General features: G+C 46.8%; 1 protein-coding gene across 1 annotated transcript in view; it reads right to left on the reverse strand.

The window, feature by feature from the left end:
* The window catches only part of LOC145347543 (mitochondrial adenyl nucleotide antiporter SLC25A24-A-like), a 64,326-nt gene that overhangs the window by 9,474 nt on the left and 38,893 nt on the right, over positions 1-15,959 (reverse strand). Inside the window, exon 9 of the mRNA XM_080195066.1 lies at positions 1,872-2,022. Coding sequence (XP_080051192.1) covers positions 1,872-2,022 — 151 coding nt within the window. The remainder of the gene's footprint in view (positions 1-1,871; positions 2,023-15,959) is intronic.

Here is a 15,959-nt window from a genome sequence, read left to right on the forward strand (position 1 = left end):
CGGAAGGACATGTTAGTAGGGTGGTGAAAAAGGCATATGGAACACTTGCCTTTATCAATCGAGGCATAGATTACAAAAGCAGGGAAATCATGTTGGAGTTGGATAGAACTCTGGTGAGGCCGCAGCTGGAATACTGTGCGCAGTTAGACAGAACAAAGAACAGCACAGCACAGGAAACAGGCCCTTCAGCCTACAAGCTCAAACCGCCCATTTTAACAGTCAGTGAGTGCCTTATTCAAGTCTTTCGTCGACCGACGACGCTTTTGTCTACCTCTAGTGGACTCCACAATAAAGGGGTGCGAATTTAGGGAATTAGATGCGCACCAGATTAAGGGAGATCCAATTTAGGGACAATTTGTTGACATTCTGGTCACCACATTATCGGAAGGATGTGATTGCACAGGAGGGGGTGCAGAGGAGATTCACCAGGATGCTGCCTGGGATGGAGTGTTTAAGTTATGAAGAAAGATTGGATAGGCTTGGGTTGTTTTCACTGGAGCAGATCTGTGGAGAAGGTGCAGACTCCACACAGTCACCAAAGGCCTGAATTGAACCCAGGTCCCTGCTGCTGTGAGGCAGTAATGCTAACCACGGTGCCACCACGCTGTCCTAGGTCACTGGCACTGTGAGGCAGTAATGCTAACCACGGTACCACCATGCTGTCCCGGGTCACTGGCACTGTGAGACAGTAATGCTAACCACGGTGCCACCATGCTGTCCCGGGTCACTGGCACTGTGAGGCAGTAATGCTAACCACGGTGCCACCATGCTGTCCCAGGTCACTGGCACTGTGAGGCAGTAATGCTAACCACGGTACCACCATGCTGTCCCAGGTCACTGGCACTGTGAGACAGTAATGCTAACCACGGTGCCACCATGCTGTCCCAGGTCACTGGCACTGTGAGGCAGTAATGCTAACCACGGTGCCACCATGCTGTCCCGGGTCACTGGCACTGTGAGACAGTAATGCTAACCACGGTGCCACCACGCTGTCCCAGGTCACTGGCACTGTGAGACAGTAATGCTAACCACGGTGCCACCACGCTGTCCCAGGTCACTGGCACTGTGAGGCAGTAATGCTAACCATGGTGCCACCACGCTGTCCCAGGTCACTGGAACTGTGAGGCAGTAATGCTAATCACTGGGCTGCCAACCGATGGGCCACTTAGAACTGAAACTCAAACCTGTTGAGTTTATTTTGTTTTTATTTCAGTCCTAACCCAGGTAAGTATAACACGATTCCTCCTCTAATCTACTTCAGTGAATTTTTAACAACTGGTTGTTTTATGGTCACTTTTACTGATACAACATTTTTATTTTTAGGTTTTTTTTAATTGAATGCAAATTGTCCACGGTGAGAATTGAACTCCTGCTCTCCAGATGATTAACCTAGTAATACACCATCATGAAAAGTCTGCAACTGACCTGAGAGTCATATTCAATCTAACTGATGCAGCAACTGGCACAGAGAGCAGTAACATTTAGGAGACTGGACTAGACAAGACAAAGGGTGCTGTAAATTCATTCAACATATATTCTGCTTTAGAACCATAGAAAAACACAAAGAGGCTATTCAGCCCATTTTGTCCATGCCAGCCCATGGACAACTCAGGTGCACTTTCTAATCCCACCTTCCTGCAGCCAGCCCATAGCCCCATAGCTTACCGCACTTAAGGTGTAGATCCAGGTACTTTTTAGAAGAGTTTAGTGTCTCTGCCTCCACCACCAACTCGGGCAGTAAAATGGGACTGCAACATAGTTATTTGATATCTGATACTGAATGGAGTGAGTTACATACCAGCTAGTCTACAGCCTTACAAGCTTTAATTACAAAGATGTGACTAGCACACATGGGATTAACAATATCTCACCCTGCGCTTGCATCCGTGTCCTGACCAGAGCTAGAGGGTAACTGGCCAGCTGTCCACACGTACTAGATATGGTGCCACAGGTTAACAGGACCAATATGCCTGGATTGGCAGAATCTTTGGCATATTTATTCAACCAGGTTTTCTTCAATGTCTGAAAGGGAATAAGAGAACTCAGAATAGCAGCAGAAACAACAAACTCCAAACAAGAAAGCATTTCTTTACACAGTAAAGAGTAAGAAGGAAGAGAATAGGGCCTCTTAAGAATTAACAAGGTCATCTATGTGCAGATCCACAAGAGATGGGTAGATCTTAAATGAATATTTCTCATCAGTATTTACTGTTGAGAAAAGCATGGATGTTAAGGAACTTGGGGAAATAGATAGTGATGTCTTGAAGAGTGTACATATTACAGAGGTGATGCTGGAAGTCTTAAAGCACAGCAAGATAGATAAATCCCCGAGACCTGAAGAAGAGTATCCCAGGACATTGTGGGAGGCTAGAGAAGAAATTGCGGATTCCCTAGCCAAGATATTTGAATCACTGATAATCACGGCTGAGGTGCCTGAAGATTGGAGAGTGGGAAATGTTGTGCCTTTCTTTAAAAAGGGCTGCAGGGAAAAGCCTAGGAATAGAACATAGAACATAACAGCGCAGAACAGGCCCTTCGGCCCACGATGTTGCGCCGACCAGTTAAAAAACAATGACCCACTAACCTAAGCCAATCCCTTTTCGTCCATAAACCTATCCACGGATCTCTTAAACGCCCCCAAACTAGGCGCATTTACAACTGCAGCAGGCAGGGCATTCCAATCCCTCACCACCCTCTGGGTAAAGAACCTACCCCTGACATCCGTCCTATAACTACCCCCCCTTAATTTAAAGCCATGCCCCCTCGTGCTAGATTTCTCCATCCGAGGAAAAAGGCTATCACTGTCCACCCTATCTAAACCTCTAATCATCTTATATGTTTCAATAAGATCCCCTCTTAGCCGCCTTCTTTCCAGCGAAAACAACCCCAAATCCCTCAGTCTCTCCTCATAGGACCTCCCCTCCATACCAGGCAACATCCTGGTAAACCTCCTCTGCACCCTCTCCAAAGCCTCCACATCCTTCCTGTAATGTGGGGACCAGAACTGCACACAATACTCCAAGTGCGGCCGCACCAGAGTTGTGTACAGTTGCAACATGACGCTGCGACTCCTAAATTCAATCCCCCTACCAATAAACGCCAAGACACCGTATGCCTTCTTAACAACCTTATCTACTTGATTCCCAACTTTCAGGGATCTATGGGGTAACTTAAGGGTAAGTTTTTCACTCAGAGGGTGGTGAGTGAATGGAATCGGCTGCCGTCAGTGGTGGTGGAGGCGAACTCGCTGGGGTCTTTTAAAAGACTTCTGGATGAGTATATGGGGTTTTATGGGATTGGGGGTTATAGATAGGTGTTGATGTGATCGGCGCAACTCGTGGGCCGAAGGGCCTGTTTGTGCTGTAGTGTTCTATGTTCTATGTACACATACACCTAGATCCCTCTGTTCATCCACACTATTCAGAGTCCTCCCGTTAGCCCTATACTCAACACATCTGTTATTCCTACCAAAGTGAATGGGGAAAAGTAGAAAGAAACTTAAGCAAGGAGTAAGAAGGGCTAAAAGGGGTCATGAAAAAGTACTGGCCAGCAGGATTAAGGAAAATCCCAAGGCTTTTTACACATATAAAGAGCAAGAGGGTAGCCAGGGAGAGGGTTGGCCCACTCAACGACAAGGGAGGGAATCTATGCATGGAGCCAGAGGAAATGGGCGAGGTATTAAATGAATGCTTTGCGTCATTATTCACCAAAGAGAAGGACTTGGTGGATGTTGGGTTTGGGAAAAGATGTGTAGACATGTGTTGAGATCAAGGAGGAGGTATTGGGGTTCTGGTGAAATATTAAGGTAGTCAAGTCCCCAGGGCCTGATGGGATATGAACAAAGAACAACACAGCATGGGAAACAGGCCCTTCGGCCCAACGAGTCCACGCTGCCATTTTAACGTTATGAGTACCCTCCTCTACCCATGATCTTTGTCTACACCTATTGGGAAAGACTGAGGGGAGACTAATTTAGGGACAATTTGTTACACCAATCAGCCGAGGAGCATGTTTTTGGGATGTGGGAGGAAACCGGAGCACCCGGAGAAAACCTACGCAATCATGGGGAGAATGTGCAAACTCCCACAGACACCGGCCCAAATCCATGTATCTGCACAGCAAACAGTGATAGTCACTGAGCTGTCATGTTGCCTGTCAGATGGTCCAGTTTAAGCGTACACTAACGACGTGAAGCACTAGGCAACTCTTGAAGCAACATCCAAGAGCAGGCCTTGCACGACCCACCGCGTGTATGCCCCTTGTTGCACAACAAGGCGGACCAAATCTCCTGTGAAGTCAAAGAAAATACATCAATAAACATACAAAACTTAGACAGACATTTACGGAATCACCAGAAGCGCAGAAATAAAGCAAGTGAGCCATGAAATATGTTGGAAGGTCCATAGGAATCAATTGATTCCCAGGGACATTCCAAAGCTCTTGATCTTTATTTAGAAAAGTCTCCTGTATCCCTCCATCTCTAGTCTGCTCATGTGCCTGTCTAAGTAAGCCTTAAACAACCCTACCGTGCCTGCCTCCACCACCCTACTTGGCAAAGGGATCTGGGTTTACAGGTACACAGGTCACTGAAAGTGGCAATGCAGGTGGAGAAGGTAGTCAAGAAGGCATACGGCATGCTTGCCTTCATTGGCCGGGGCACAGAGTTTAAAAATTGGCAAGTCATGTTGCCGCTTTATAGAACCTTAGTTAGGCTGCACTTGGAATATAGTGTTCAATTCTGGTCACCACACTACCAGAAGGACGTGGAGGCTTTGGAGAGGGTACAGAAAAGATTTACCAGGATGTTGCCTGGTATGGAGGGCATTAGCTATGCGGAGAGGTTGGAGAAACTTGGTTTGTTCTCACTGGAGGTTGAGGGGGGACCTGATAGAAGTCTACAAGATTACGAGAGGCACAGACAGAGTGGATAGTCAGAAGCCTTTTCCCAAGATGGAAGAGTCAATTACTAGGGGGCATAAGTTTAAGGTGGAAGAGGCAAGGTTTAAAGCAGATGTACGAGGTAGATTTTTTTACGCAGAGAGTAGTGGGTGCCTGGAACTCATTGCCGGGAGTGGTAGTGGAAGCGGATACGGTAGTGACTTTTAAGAGGCATCTTGACAAGTACATGAATAGGAAGGGGATAGAGGGATATGGTCCCTGGAAGGGGAGGAAGGGGTTTAATTAAGTCGGGCAGCATGGTCAGTGCAGGCTTGGAAGGCCGAAAGGCCTGTTCCTGTGCTGTAATTTTTTTTGTTTTTTGTTCTACAGGAGAGTGAGCCTCACATCTGGTGGGTATGTTGTTGGAAAGTATTTTGAGAGACATTTAGAGACGCACGGACTGATTAGGAACAGTCAGCATGGCTTTGTGAGTGGAAAATCATGTCTCACAAATTTGAATGAGTTGTTTGAAGGGGTAACCAAGAAAGTAGATGAGGGCAGTGCAGTTGATGTTGTCTACATGGACTTTAGCAAGGCCTTTGGCAAGGTACTGCATGATAGGTTGTTGCATAAGGTTAAATCTCATGGGATCCAGGGTCAGGTATCTAAATGGATACAAAATTGGCTTCTTGACAGAAGCCAGAGGGTGGTAGTAAAGAATTGTCTTTCAAGCTGGAGGCCTGTGACCAGCGGTGTGCTTCAGGGATCGGTGCTGGATCCACTGTTATTTGTCATTTATATGAATGATTTAGATGAGAATATAGGAGGCGTGGTTCATAAGTTTGCAGATGACACCACAATTGGTGACATAGTGGGCAGTGAAGGTTATATCCAATTGCAATGGATATTGGATCAATTGGGCCAATGGGCTGACGAACAGCAGATAGACCGGTGAGCTTGACGTCCGTGGTAGGGAAGTTGTTGGAGAGGATTCTTAGAGATAGGGTGTATGCGCATTTAGAACGGAGCAGTCTCGTTAGTGATGGACAGCATGGCTTTGTAAGAGGGAGGTCGTGCCTTACAAATTTGGTAGAGTTTTTTGAGGAGGTGACAAAAATGGTCGACGAAGGAAGGGCTGTGGATGTCGTCTATATGGATTTTAGTAAGGCGTCTGACAAAGTCCCTCATGGCAGGTTGGTTAAGAAGGTTAAGGCTCATGGGATACAAGGACAGGTGGCTAGATGGGTAGAGAACTGGCTTGGCCACAGGATGTGGGTATGCCGGCGTTGGACTGGCGTAAACACAGTAAAAAGTCTGACAACACCAGGTTTTAGTCCAACCGATTTATTTGATAATAGACTCACAAGCTTTCGAGGCTTCCCTCTTCGTCAGGTGAATGGAGAGTTCTGGCCTCAGACAGAGCATATAAAGCACAGACAGTTTAGAGATTACTGATTAGAATGCGAATCCTTACACCTAACCTGCTGTTCAAGACCTGAAGTGGCTGACAATGTGAGTGGAAGGAGCACTGATCACAGTTTACAGAGATGTGTATTGTCATCTGTGATCAGTGCTCCTTCCACTCACATTGTCAGCCACTTCAGGTCTTGAACAGCAGGTTAGGTGTAAGGATTCGCATTCTAATCAGTAATCTCTAAACTGTCTGTGCTTTATATGCTCTGTCTGAGGCCAGAACTCTCCATTCACCTGACGAAGAGGGAAGCCTCGAAAGCTTGTGAGTCTATTATCAAATAAATCGGTTGGACTAAAACCTGGTGTTGTCGGACTTTTGGCCACAGGAGACAGAGGGTAGCAGTTGAAGGGTCTTTTTCCGGCTGGAGGTCTGTGACCAGTGGTGTTCCGCAGGGCTCTGTACTGGGACCTCTGCTATTTGTGATATATAGAAATGATCTGGAAGAGTGAGTAACTGGTGTGATCAGCAAGTTTGCAGATGACAAGATGATGGCTGGACTTGCGGATAGCTATGAACATTGTCGGACAATACAGCAGGATATAGATAGGCTGGAAAATTGGGCGGAGAAATGGCAGATGGAATTTAATCCAGATAAATGCGAGGTGATGCATTTTGGAAGAACTAGTGTAGCAGGGAGCTATACAATAAATGACAGGGCCATCAAGAGTATAGAAACACAGAGGGAGCTAGGTGTGCAAGTCCACAAATCCCTGAAGGTGGCAGCACAGGTGGAGAAGGTCGTAAAGAAGGCATATGACATGCTTGCCTTTATTGGACTGGGCATAGAGTATAAAAGTTGGCATAAGATGTTGCAGCTGTATAGAACGCTGGTTAGGCCACATTTGGAATACTGCGTCCAGTTCTGGTTGCCACACTACCAGAAGGATGTGGAGGCTTTAGAGTGAATGCAGAGAAGGTTTACCAGGATGTTGCGTGGTATGGAAGGTCTTAGCTATGAGGAGAGATTGGGTAAACTGGGGTTGTTCTCCCTGGAAAGACGGAGAATGAGGGGAGACCTAATAGAAGTGTATAAAATTATGAAGGGTATAGATTGGGTGAACAGTGGGAAGCTTTTTCCCAGGTCGGAGATAATGATCACGAGGGGTCACAGGCTCAAGGTGAGAGGGGCGAGGTTTAACTCAGGTATCAGAGGGACGTATTTTACGCAGAGGGTGGTGGAGGCCTGGAATGCGCTGCCAAGTAGAGTGGTGGAGGCGGACACACTGGGATCGTTTAAGAATTACCTGGATAGACACATGAGCAGCCTGGGAATGGAGGGATACAAACGCATGGTCCATTTGGACCAATGCACGGCACAGGCCTGGAGGGCTGAAGGGCCTGTTTCCTGTGCTGTACTGTTCTTTGTACTCTGGATTTGTATAGGTATTGTATAATAAGGGCTAATAAATGATCTCATAGTTCAGGATCCTCTAAGGAAGAATGATCATAGCATTTTAGAATTTCAAATGTAAAGTTTAAACTTTAGTGTCCTGAGTTTATTTATTAGTCACAAGTAAGGCTTACATTAACACTGCAATGAAGTTCTGTGGAATTCCCCTAGTCGCCACAGTCCGGCACCTGTTCAGGTCAATGCACCTAACCAGCACAGTTTGAGGGCAAGAAACTGGAGGCCCACACTTACATAAGAACGTAAGAACCAGGAGCAGGAGTCAGCCATCTGGTCCCTCGAGCCTGCCCCACCATTCAATAAGATCATGGCTGATCTTTTTGTGGACTCAGCTCCACTTACCCGCCCACTCACCATAACCCTTAATTCCTTTACTGTTCAAAAATTTATTCTTGCCTTAAAAACATTCAATGAGGGAGCCTCAACTGCTTCACTGGTCAGGGAATTCCACAGATTCACAACCCTTTGTGTGAAGAAGTTCCTCCTCAACTCAGTCCTAAATCTGCTTCCCCTTATTTTGAGGCTATGCCCCTAGTTCTAGTTTCACCCGCCAGTGGAAACAACTTCCCTGATTCTATCTTATCGATTCCCTTCATAATCATAGAATCATAGAAACCCTACAGTGCAGAAAGAGGCCATTGGGCCCATCGAGCGTGCACTGACCACAATCCCACCCAGGCCCTACCCCATATCCCTACATATTTACCCACTAATCCCTCCAATCTACACATCTCAGGACACTAAGGGGCAATTTTAGCATGGCCAATCAACCTAACCCGCATGTCTTTGGACTGTGGGAGGAAACCGGAGCACCTGGAGGAAACCCACGCAGACATGAGGAGACTATGCAAACTCCACAGAGAGTGACCCAAGCCAGGTATCGAACCCAAGTCCCTGGAGCAGTGAAGCAGCAGTGCTAACCACTGTGCTAACATACCGCCCCAAATCTTATATGTTTCTATAAGATCTCCCTCATTTTTCGGAATTCCAATGACTATAGCCCCAGTCCACTCAGTCTCTCATCATAAGCCAACCCTCTCAGCTCTGGAATCAACCTAGTGAATCTCCTCTGCATCCCCTCTGGTACCAATATACTCCTTCTCAAGTAAGGAGACCAAAACTATATGCAATACTCCAGATGTGACCTCACCAGCACCTTATACAGCTGCAACATAACCTCGCTGTTTTTAAACTCCATCCCTCTGGCAATGAAGGACAAAATTCCATTTGCTTCTTAATTACCTGCTGTACCTGCAAACCAACTCCTTGAGATTCCTGCACAAGGACACCCAGATCCCTCTGCACAGCAGCATGCTGCAATTTTTTACCATTTAAATAACACTCCATTTTGCTGTTATTCCTACCAAAATGGATGACCTCACATTTACCAACATTGTACTCCATCTGCCAGACCCTCACCCACTCACTAAGACTATCTATATCCCTTTGCAGACTTTCAGCATCCTCCGCACACTTTGCCCTGCCACCCATCTCATTGTCATCTGTGAATTTTGACACATTACACTTGGTCCCCAACTCCAAATCATCGATGTAAATCGTAAACAATTACAGTCCCAACACTGATCCCTGAGGCACATCACTAATAACTGATCACCAACCAGTAAAACACCCATTTACCCCCATCCTTGCATCCCGGAGTCAAACCGAGGTAGTTACGTAGGCATGAGGACAGCTTTGGCCCTAGTTAACTAGGCAGGAAGACGAAAAGGTCAGACAGTGGATGAACAGGGGCAGATATTTAATGAGATATTCAAGTCCTCCCAACTAAAATATATTCTAGAGAGGAGGAAGTGTGGTAAAAAGGGGAAAGATTTCCATGGCTAAGGTAGGAAGTTAATGGGGTTATGCTGCAACTATACTGGATGTTGGTGAGACCACATTTGGAATATTGTGTTCAGTTCTGGTCACCTCACTATAAGAAGGATGTGGAAGCATTGGAGAGAGTGCAGAGGAGATTTACCAGGATGCTGCCTGGTTTGGAGGGTAGGTCTCATGAGGAAAGATTGAAGGAGCTAGGGTTTTCTTTTTAGAGCAGAGGTGGATGAGAGGCGACTTAATAGAGGTTTATAAGATGATGAGGGGGATAGATAGAGTGGACGTTCAGAGACTATTTCCTTGGGTGGATGTAGCTATTACTAGGTTCATGGTGGGTGATATAGGAGGGATGTAAGAACATAAGAAATAGGAGCAGGAGTAGGCCATCTAGCCCTTTGAGCCTGCCCCACCATTCAATAAGATCATGGCTGATCTGAAGTGGATCAGTTCCACTTTCCCGCTTTCTCCTCATAACCCTTAATTCCCCTGTCTATCAAAAACCTATCTACCTGTGACTTAAATATATTTAGTGAGGTAGCCTCCACCACTTCAATGGGCAGAGAATTCCAGAGATTCACCACCCTTTGAGTGAAGTAGTTCCTCCTCAACTCTGATCTAAACTGCACCCCCCCCCTCCTTATCTTGAGGCTGTGCCCTCTAGTCCTGCTGTCCTTCCTAAGCGGGAAGAATCTCTCTACCTCTACCCTATCCGTCCCCTTCATTATCTTATAGATCTCTGTAAGATCCCCCCTCATCCTTCTAAACTCCAATGAGTACAGACCCAGTCTATTCAGTCTCTCTTCATAGTCCAACCCCCTCATCTCCGGTATCAGCCTAGTGAACCTCCTCTGCACTCCCTCCAAGGCCAAAATATCCTTGCGCAAGTGCGGCGACCAAAACTGCACACAGTACTCCAGCTGTGGCCTCACCAGTGCCCTGTACAGTTGCAGCAAGACCTCCCTGCTTTTATATTCTATCCCTCTCGCTATAAAGGCCAATATTCCATTCACCTTCCTGATCACCTGCTGCACCTGCAGACTGGGTTTTTGCGACTCGTGCACAAGGACCCCCAGGTCCCTCTGCACCGTTGCATGCTGCAGCTTTTCGCCTTTTAAATAATAATCCCTCCTACTATTATTTCTGCCAAAGTGGATAACCTCACACTTGCTAACATTATACTCCATCTGCCAGGTCCTCACCCACTCGCTCAGCCTATCCAGATCCCTCTGCAGACTTTCCACACTCTCCACGCAATTTGCTTTTTCCACTCATCTTCATGTCATCAGCAAAATTTGTCCCCCTACACTCAGCCCCCTCCTCCAGATCATCCGTATAAATGGTAAATAGCTGAGACCCCAGCACCGATCCCTGCGGCACTCCACTAGTCACCAACCGCCAACCAGAATAGCCCCTATTGATACCAACTCTCTGCTTCCTATTAGACAACCAATCCCCTATCCACGCTAACTCCCAACTCCGTGCACCCTAACCTTCTGTAGCAACCTTTTATGAGGCATCTTATCAAACGCCTTTTGGAAATCTAAAAACACCACATCCACCGGTTCCCCTCTGTCTACCGCACTAGTCACATCCTCATAGAAATCCAATAAATTCGTCAAACATGACTTCCCCTTAACGAATCCGTGCTGCGTCTGCTCGATCAAACCATTCTTTTCTAGATGCCTCACAATTTCTTCTTTGATGACGGATTATAGCATTTTTCCAACTACAGACGTTAAACTAACCAGCCTATAATTCCCTGCCTTTTGTCTGCTACCTTTTTTAAACAGCGGCGTAACATTAGCCGTTTTCCAATCTTCCGGCACTTCCTCGGAATCCAGCGAATTTTGATAAATAATCACTAAGGCATCCACTATCACCTCTGTCATTTCCTTCAGAACCCTGGGATGCATTCCATCCAGTCCTGGGGACTTGTCCTCCTTCAGTCCCATTAGTCTATCAAGCACTACCTCTCCAGTGACAGTAATCGCATCGAGGTAGATTCTTTATTCAGAGAGTGGTTGGGGTGTGGAATGCACTGCCTGCTGTGATAGTGGAGTCGGACACTTTAGGAACTTTCAAGCGGTTATTGGATAGTAACATGGAGCACTCCAGAATGATAGGGAGTGGGATAGCTCGATCTTGGGATTTGGACATAGCTCAGCACAACATTGAGGGCTGGAGGATCTATACTGTGCTGTACTGTTCTATGTTCCAAAGATGTGCAGGTTAGGTGGATTGCACGTGGTAAATTGCCCCTCAGTGTCAGGGGGACTAACAAGGGTTTCGCAGGGTTATGGGGACAGGGCCCTGGGTAGGGTTGTGATCGGTGCAGACTCGATCGGCCAAATGGCTTCCTTCTGAACTGTGGGGATTCTATGGATTCTATGCTGCCTGTCCGAACATAAACCCCCTACACTTCCAGGGACCATATCCCTCTAATCCCATCCTATTCATGTATTTGTCCAGACGCCCCTTAAAAGTCACTTCCATATCCTCTTCCACTACCTCCTCCGGCAGCGAATTCCAGGCACCCACCACCCTCTCTGTAAAATACCTGCCTCGTACATGTCCTTTAAACCTTGCCCCTTCAACATAGAACATAGAACACTACAGCACAAACAGGTCCTTCGGCCCACGAGTTGCGCCGATCACATCAACACCTACCAATCTATAGACCTATCTGTAACCCCCAATCCCATTAAACCCCATATACTCATCCAGAAGTCTTTTAAAAGACCCCAGCGAGTTCGCCTCCACCACCACTGACGGCAGCCGATTCCATTCACTCACCACCCTCTGAATGAAAAACTTACCCCTAACATCACTTCTGTACATGCCTCCCCGCACCTTCAATCTGTGTCCTCTCGTAGCGACCATTTCAACCTGGGGAAATAGCCTCTGAGAATCCACCCTATCTATTCCTCTCAACATTTTATAAACTTCTATCAGGTCGCCTCTCAACCTTCGTCTCTCCAGGGAAAAGAGTCCCAGCTCCCTCAACCTAACTTCATAAGGCATGCCTCCCAGTCCAGGCAACATCCTTGTAAATCTCCTCTGTACTCTTTCAATAGCTTCTACGTCTTTCCTATAGTGAGGCGACCAGAACTGCGCACAGTACTCCAAATGAGGCCTGACAAGGGTCTTACAAAGTTGCAGCATTACCTCCAGACTCCTAAACTCAATCCCTCGATTAATGAAGGCCAGTACACCATACGCCTTCTTGACCACATCCTCCACCTGCGAGGCCGATTTAAGAGTCCTGTGGACCCGGACCCCAAGATCCTTCTGCTCTTCAACACTACTAAGACTCCTGCCCTTGATAGTGTACTCGTTCATCCCGTTGGTTCTGCCAAAATGGACGACTACGCATTTATCCGTGTTGAAGTCCATCTGCCACTTCTCCGCCCAGTCCTGCATCCTATTTATGTCCTGCTCCAACTTTTGACATCCTTCCAGACCATCCACAACACCACCGACCTTCGTGTCATCAGCAAACTTACTTACCCATCCCTCCACTTCCTCATCCAGGTCATTTATGAAAATGACAAACAGCAAGAGTCCTAGAACAGATCCCTGGGGCACTCCACTGGTGACTGACCTCCATGCCGAAAAAGACCCATCCACAACCACTCTCTGCCTTCTGCAGGCAAGCCAGTTCTGGATCCACAAGGCCAAAGGCCTTTGGATCCCATGCCCTCTCCCTTTGCAAGAAGTCTTGCATGGGGGACCTTATCAAACGCCTTGCTGATGTCCATGTACACTTCCACTGCACTTCCTTCGTCAATGTGTTCAGTCACATTTTCGAAGAACTCAACCAGGCTCGTAAGGCACGACCTGCCCTTGACAAAACCATGCTGACTATTTCTGATCATGTCAAACCTCTCCAAATGCTCATAAATCTTGTCTCTCAGAAGCCTCTCCATCAGCTTACCAACCACTGAGGTCAGACTCACCGGTCGGTAATTTCCCGGGCTATCTCTGTTCCCTTTCTTGAAAATAGGAACTACATCTGCAATCCTCCAATCTTCCGGAACCTCTCCCGTCTCCATTGACGACGCAAAGATCATCGCCATCTGGTCCCGGAGACTTATCTATCTTGATAGAATTCAAATGATCTAACACATCCTCCTCCTTAATATCCACATACTCAATCTTTTCCACCTGCTGTAAAACCATAGCAAAATCTCCCAGATCAGCTTCCACTGTGAATACTGAGGCAAAGATGTATACTGAGGAAACCTGTGCTCCCAAGTAATTGACTCTTCCACCCTGGGAAAATGCTTCTGACTATCCACTCTGTCCATGCCTCTCATAATCTTGTAGGCTTCTATCAGGTCGCCCTTCAACCTCCGTCGCTCCAGTGAGAACAAACCAAGTTTCTCCAACCTCTCCTCATAGCTAATGCCCTCCATACCAGTCACCATCCTGGTAAATCTTTTCTATACCCTCTCCAAAGTCGCCACATCCTTCTGGTAGCGTGGCGACTAGAGACGATTCTGTGCAATGCTGATTTTCTAGCGCAGCAGGATTGGAGATTCTGACAGCTGGGCACGCATGCGATCCGCACATGCTCCCCTGCCATGAATGCATACCCAGAGCTTGAAGGGTTAAGGTGAACGGGCAGAAAAGTGGAGTTCAGCCTGACATGAGATCAGCCATGATCATATTGAATGGCAGAGCAGACTTGAGGGGCTAAATTGCTGACTCCTGCTCTGAGTTCTAATGATTCTTATGTCAACAGGCGGCATGGTGGCACAGTGGTTCACATTGCTGCCTCATTGTGCCGGGGACCCGGGTTGGATCACTGTCTGTGTGGAGTTTGCACATTCTCCCCACATCTGCGTGGGTTCCCTCTGAGTGCTCTGGTTTCCTCCCACAGTCTGAAAGATGTGCTGGTTAGGTGCACTGACCCGAACAGGCGTGGAGTGCAATGACTCGGTAACTTCATTGCAGTGTTAATGTAAGCCTTTTTGTGACTAAAAAGTAAATTTTATGAAGCTAATAAAGTGACGATCCCAGTTGAGGTTTAATTAGTCAGGTCCCAGATTGAAGCCTACCTTGATAGATCCTAACTTTTAATTTTTTTAAAAAACCACGGTGGACAGTTACTGAACACGTTTCCAGGAATCTGCTGGTATACTTTTAACACAAAGAATGAAACATTTATTGGACAAGCACAATGAATGTCAGACAAGACAAAAAGGTGGCAAACATTTCAATAAACACCAGAAAATGAGTCAAATCACACAATAGCTTCACCCCAACTATAGCTTTACAGATACATATCGCACGGTAGCATAGTGGTTAGCACTGCTGCTTCACAGCTCAAGGGACCTGGGTTCAATTCCTGGCTCAGGTCACTGTCTGTGTGGAGTTTGCACATTCTCCTCGTGTCTGCGTGGGTTTCCTCCGGGTGCTCTGGTTTCCTCCCACAGTCCAAAGATGTGCGGGTTAGGTTGATTGGCCATGCTAAGAAATTGCCTCTTAGTGTCCAGGGATGCATAGGTTAGAGGGATTAGTGGGGATAATATGTAGGGATATGGGGGTAGGGCCTGGGTGGGATTGTGTTCGATGCAGACTCGATGGGCTGAAGGGCCGCTTTCTGAACTGTAGGATTCTATGATTCTCATTTTTCTGAATTCCAATGAGTATAGCCCCAGTCTACTCAGTCTCTCCTCAGAAGCCAACCCTCTCAACTCTGGAATCAACCGAGTGAATCTCCTCTGCACCCCCTCCAGTGCCAGTATATCCTTTCTCAAGTAAGGAGACCAAAACTGTACACAGTAACTCCAGGTGTGTCCTCACCAGCACCTTATACAGCTGCAACATAACCTCGCTGTTTTTAAACTCCATCCCTCTAGCAATGAAGGACAAAATTCCATTTGCCTTCTTAATTACCTGCTGCATCTGCAAACCAACCTTTTGTGATTCTTACACAAGAACACCCAGGTCCCTCTGCACAGCAGCATAAATAATAGTCCATTTTGATGTTATTCCTACCAAATTGGATGATCTCACATTTACCAACACTGTACCCCATCTGCCAGGCCCTCGCTCACTCACTTAGACGATCAAAATCCCTTTGCAGACTTTTAGCATCCTCTGCACACTTTGCTCTGCCACTCATCTTAGTGTCATCTGCACATTGCGACACACTACACTTGGTCCCCAACTCCAAATCATCTATGCAAATCATAAACAATTGCGGTCCCAACACTGATCCCTGAGGCACATCACTAGTCACTGATCACCAACCTGAAAAACACCCATTTACCCCCACTCTTTGCTTTCTGTTAGTTAACCAGTCCTCTATCCACGCTAACACATTACCCGTAACACTGTGCACCTTTATCTTATGTC

Source organism: Carcharhinus amblyrhynchos, chromosome 9 (assembly GCF_965287045.1).
Source record: "Carcharhinus amblyrhynchos chromosome 9, sCarAmb.v2.hapA, whole genome shotgun sequence".
In the NCBI taxonomy this organism is placed as follows: domain Eukaryota; kingdom Metazoa; phylum Chordata; class Chondrichthyes; order Carcharhiniformes; family Carcharhinidae; genus Carcharhinus; species Carcharhinus amblyrhynchos.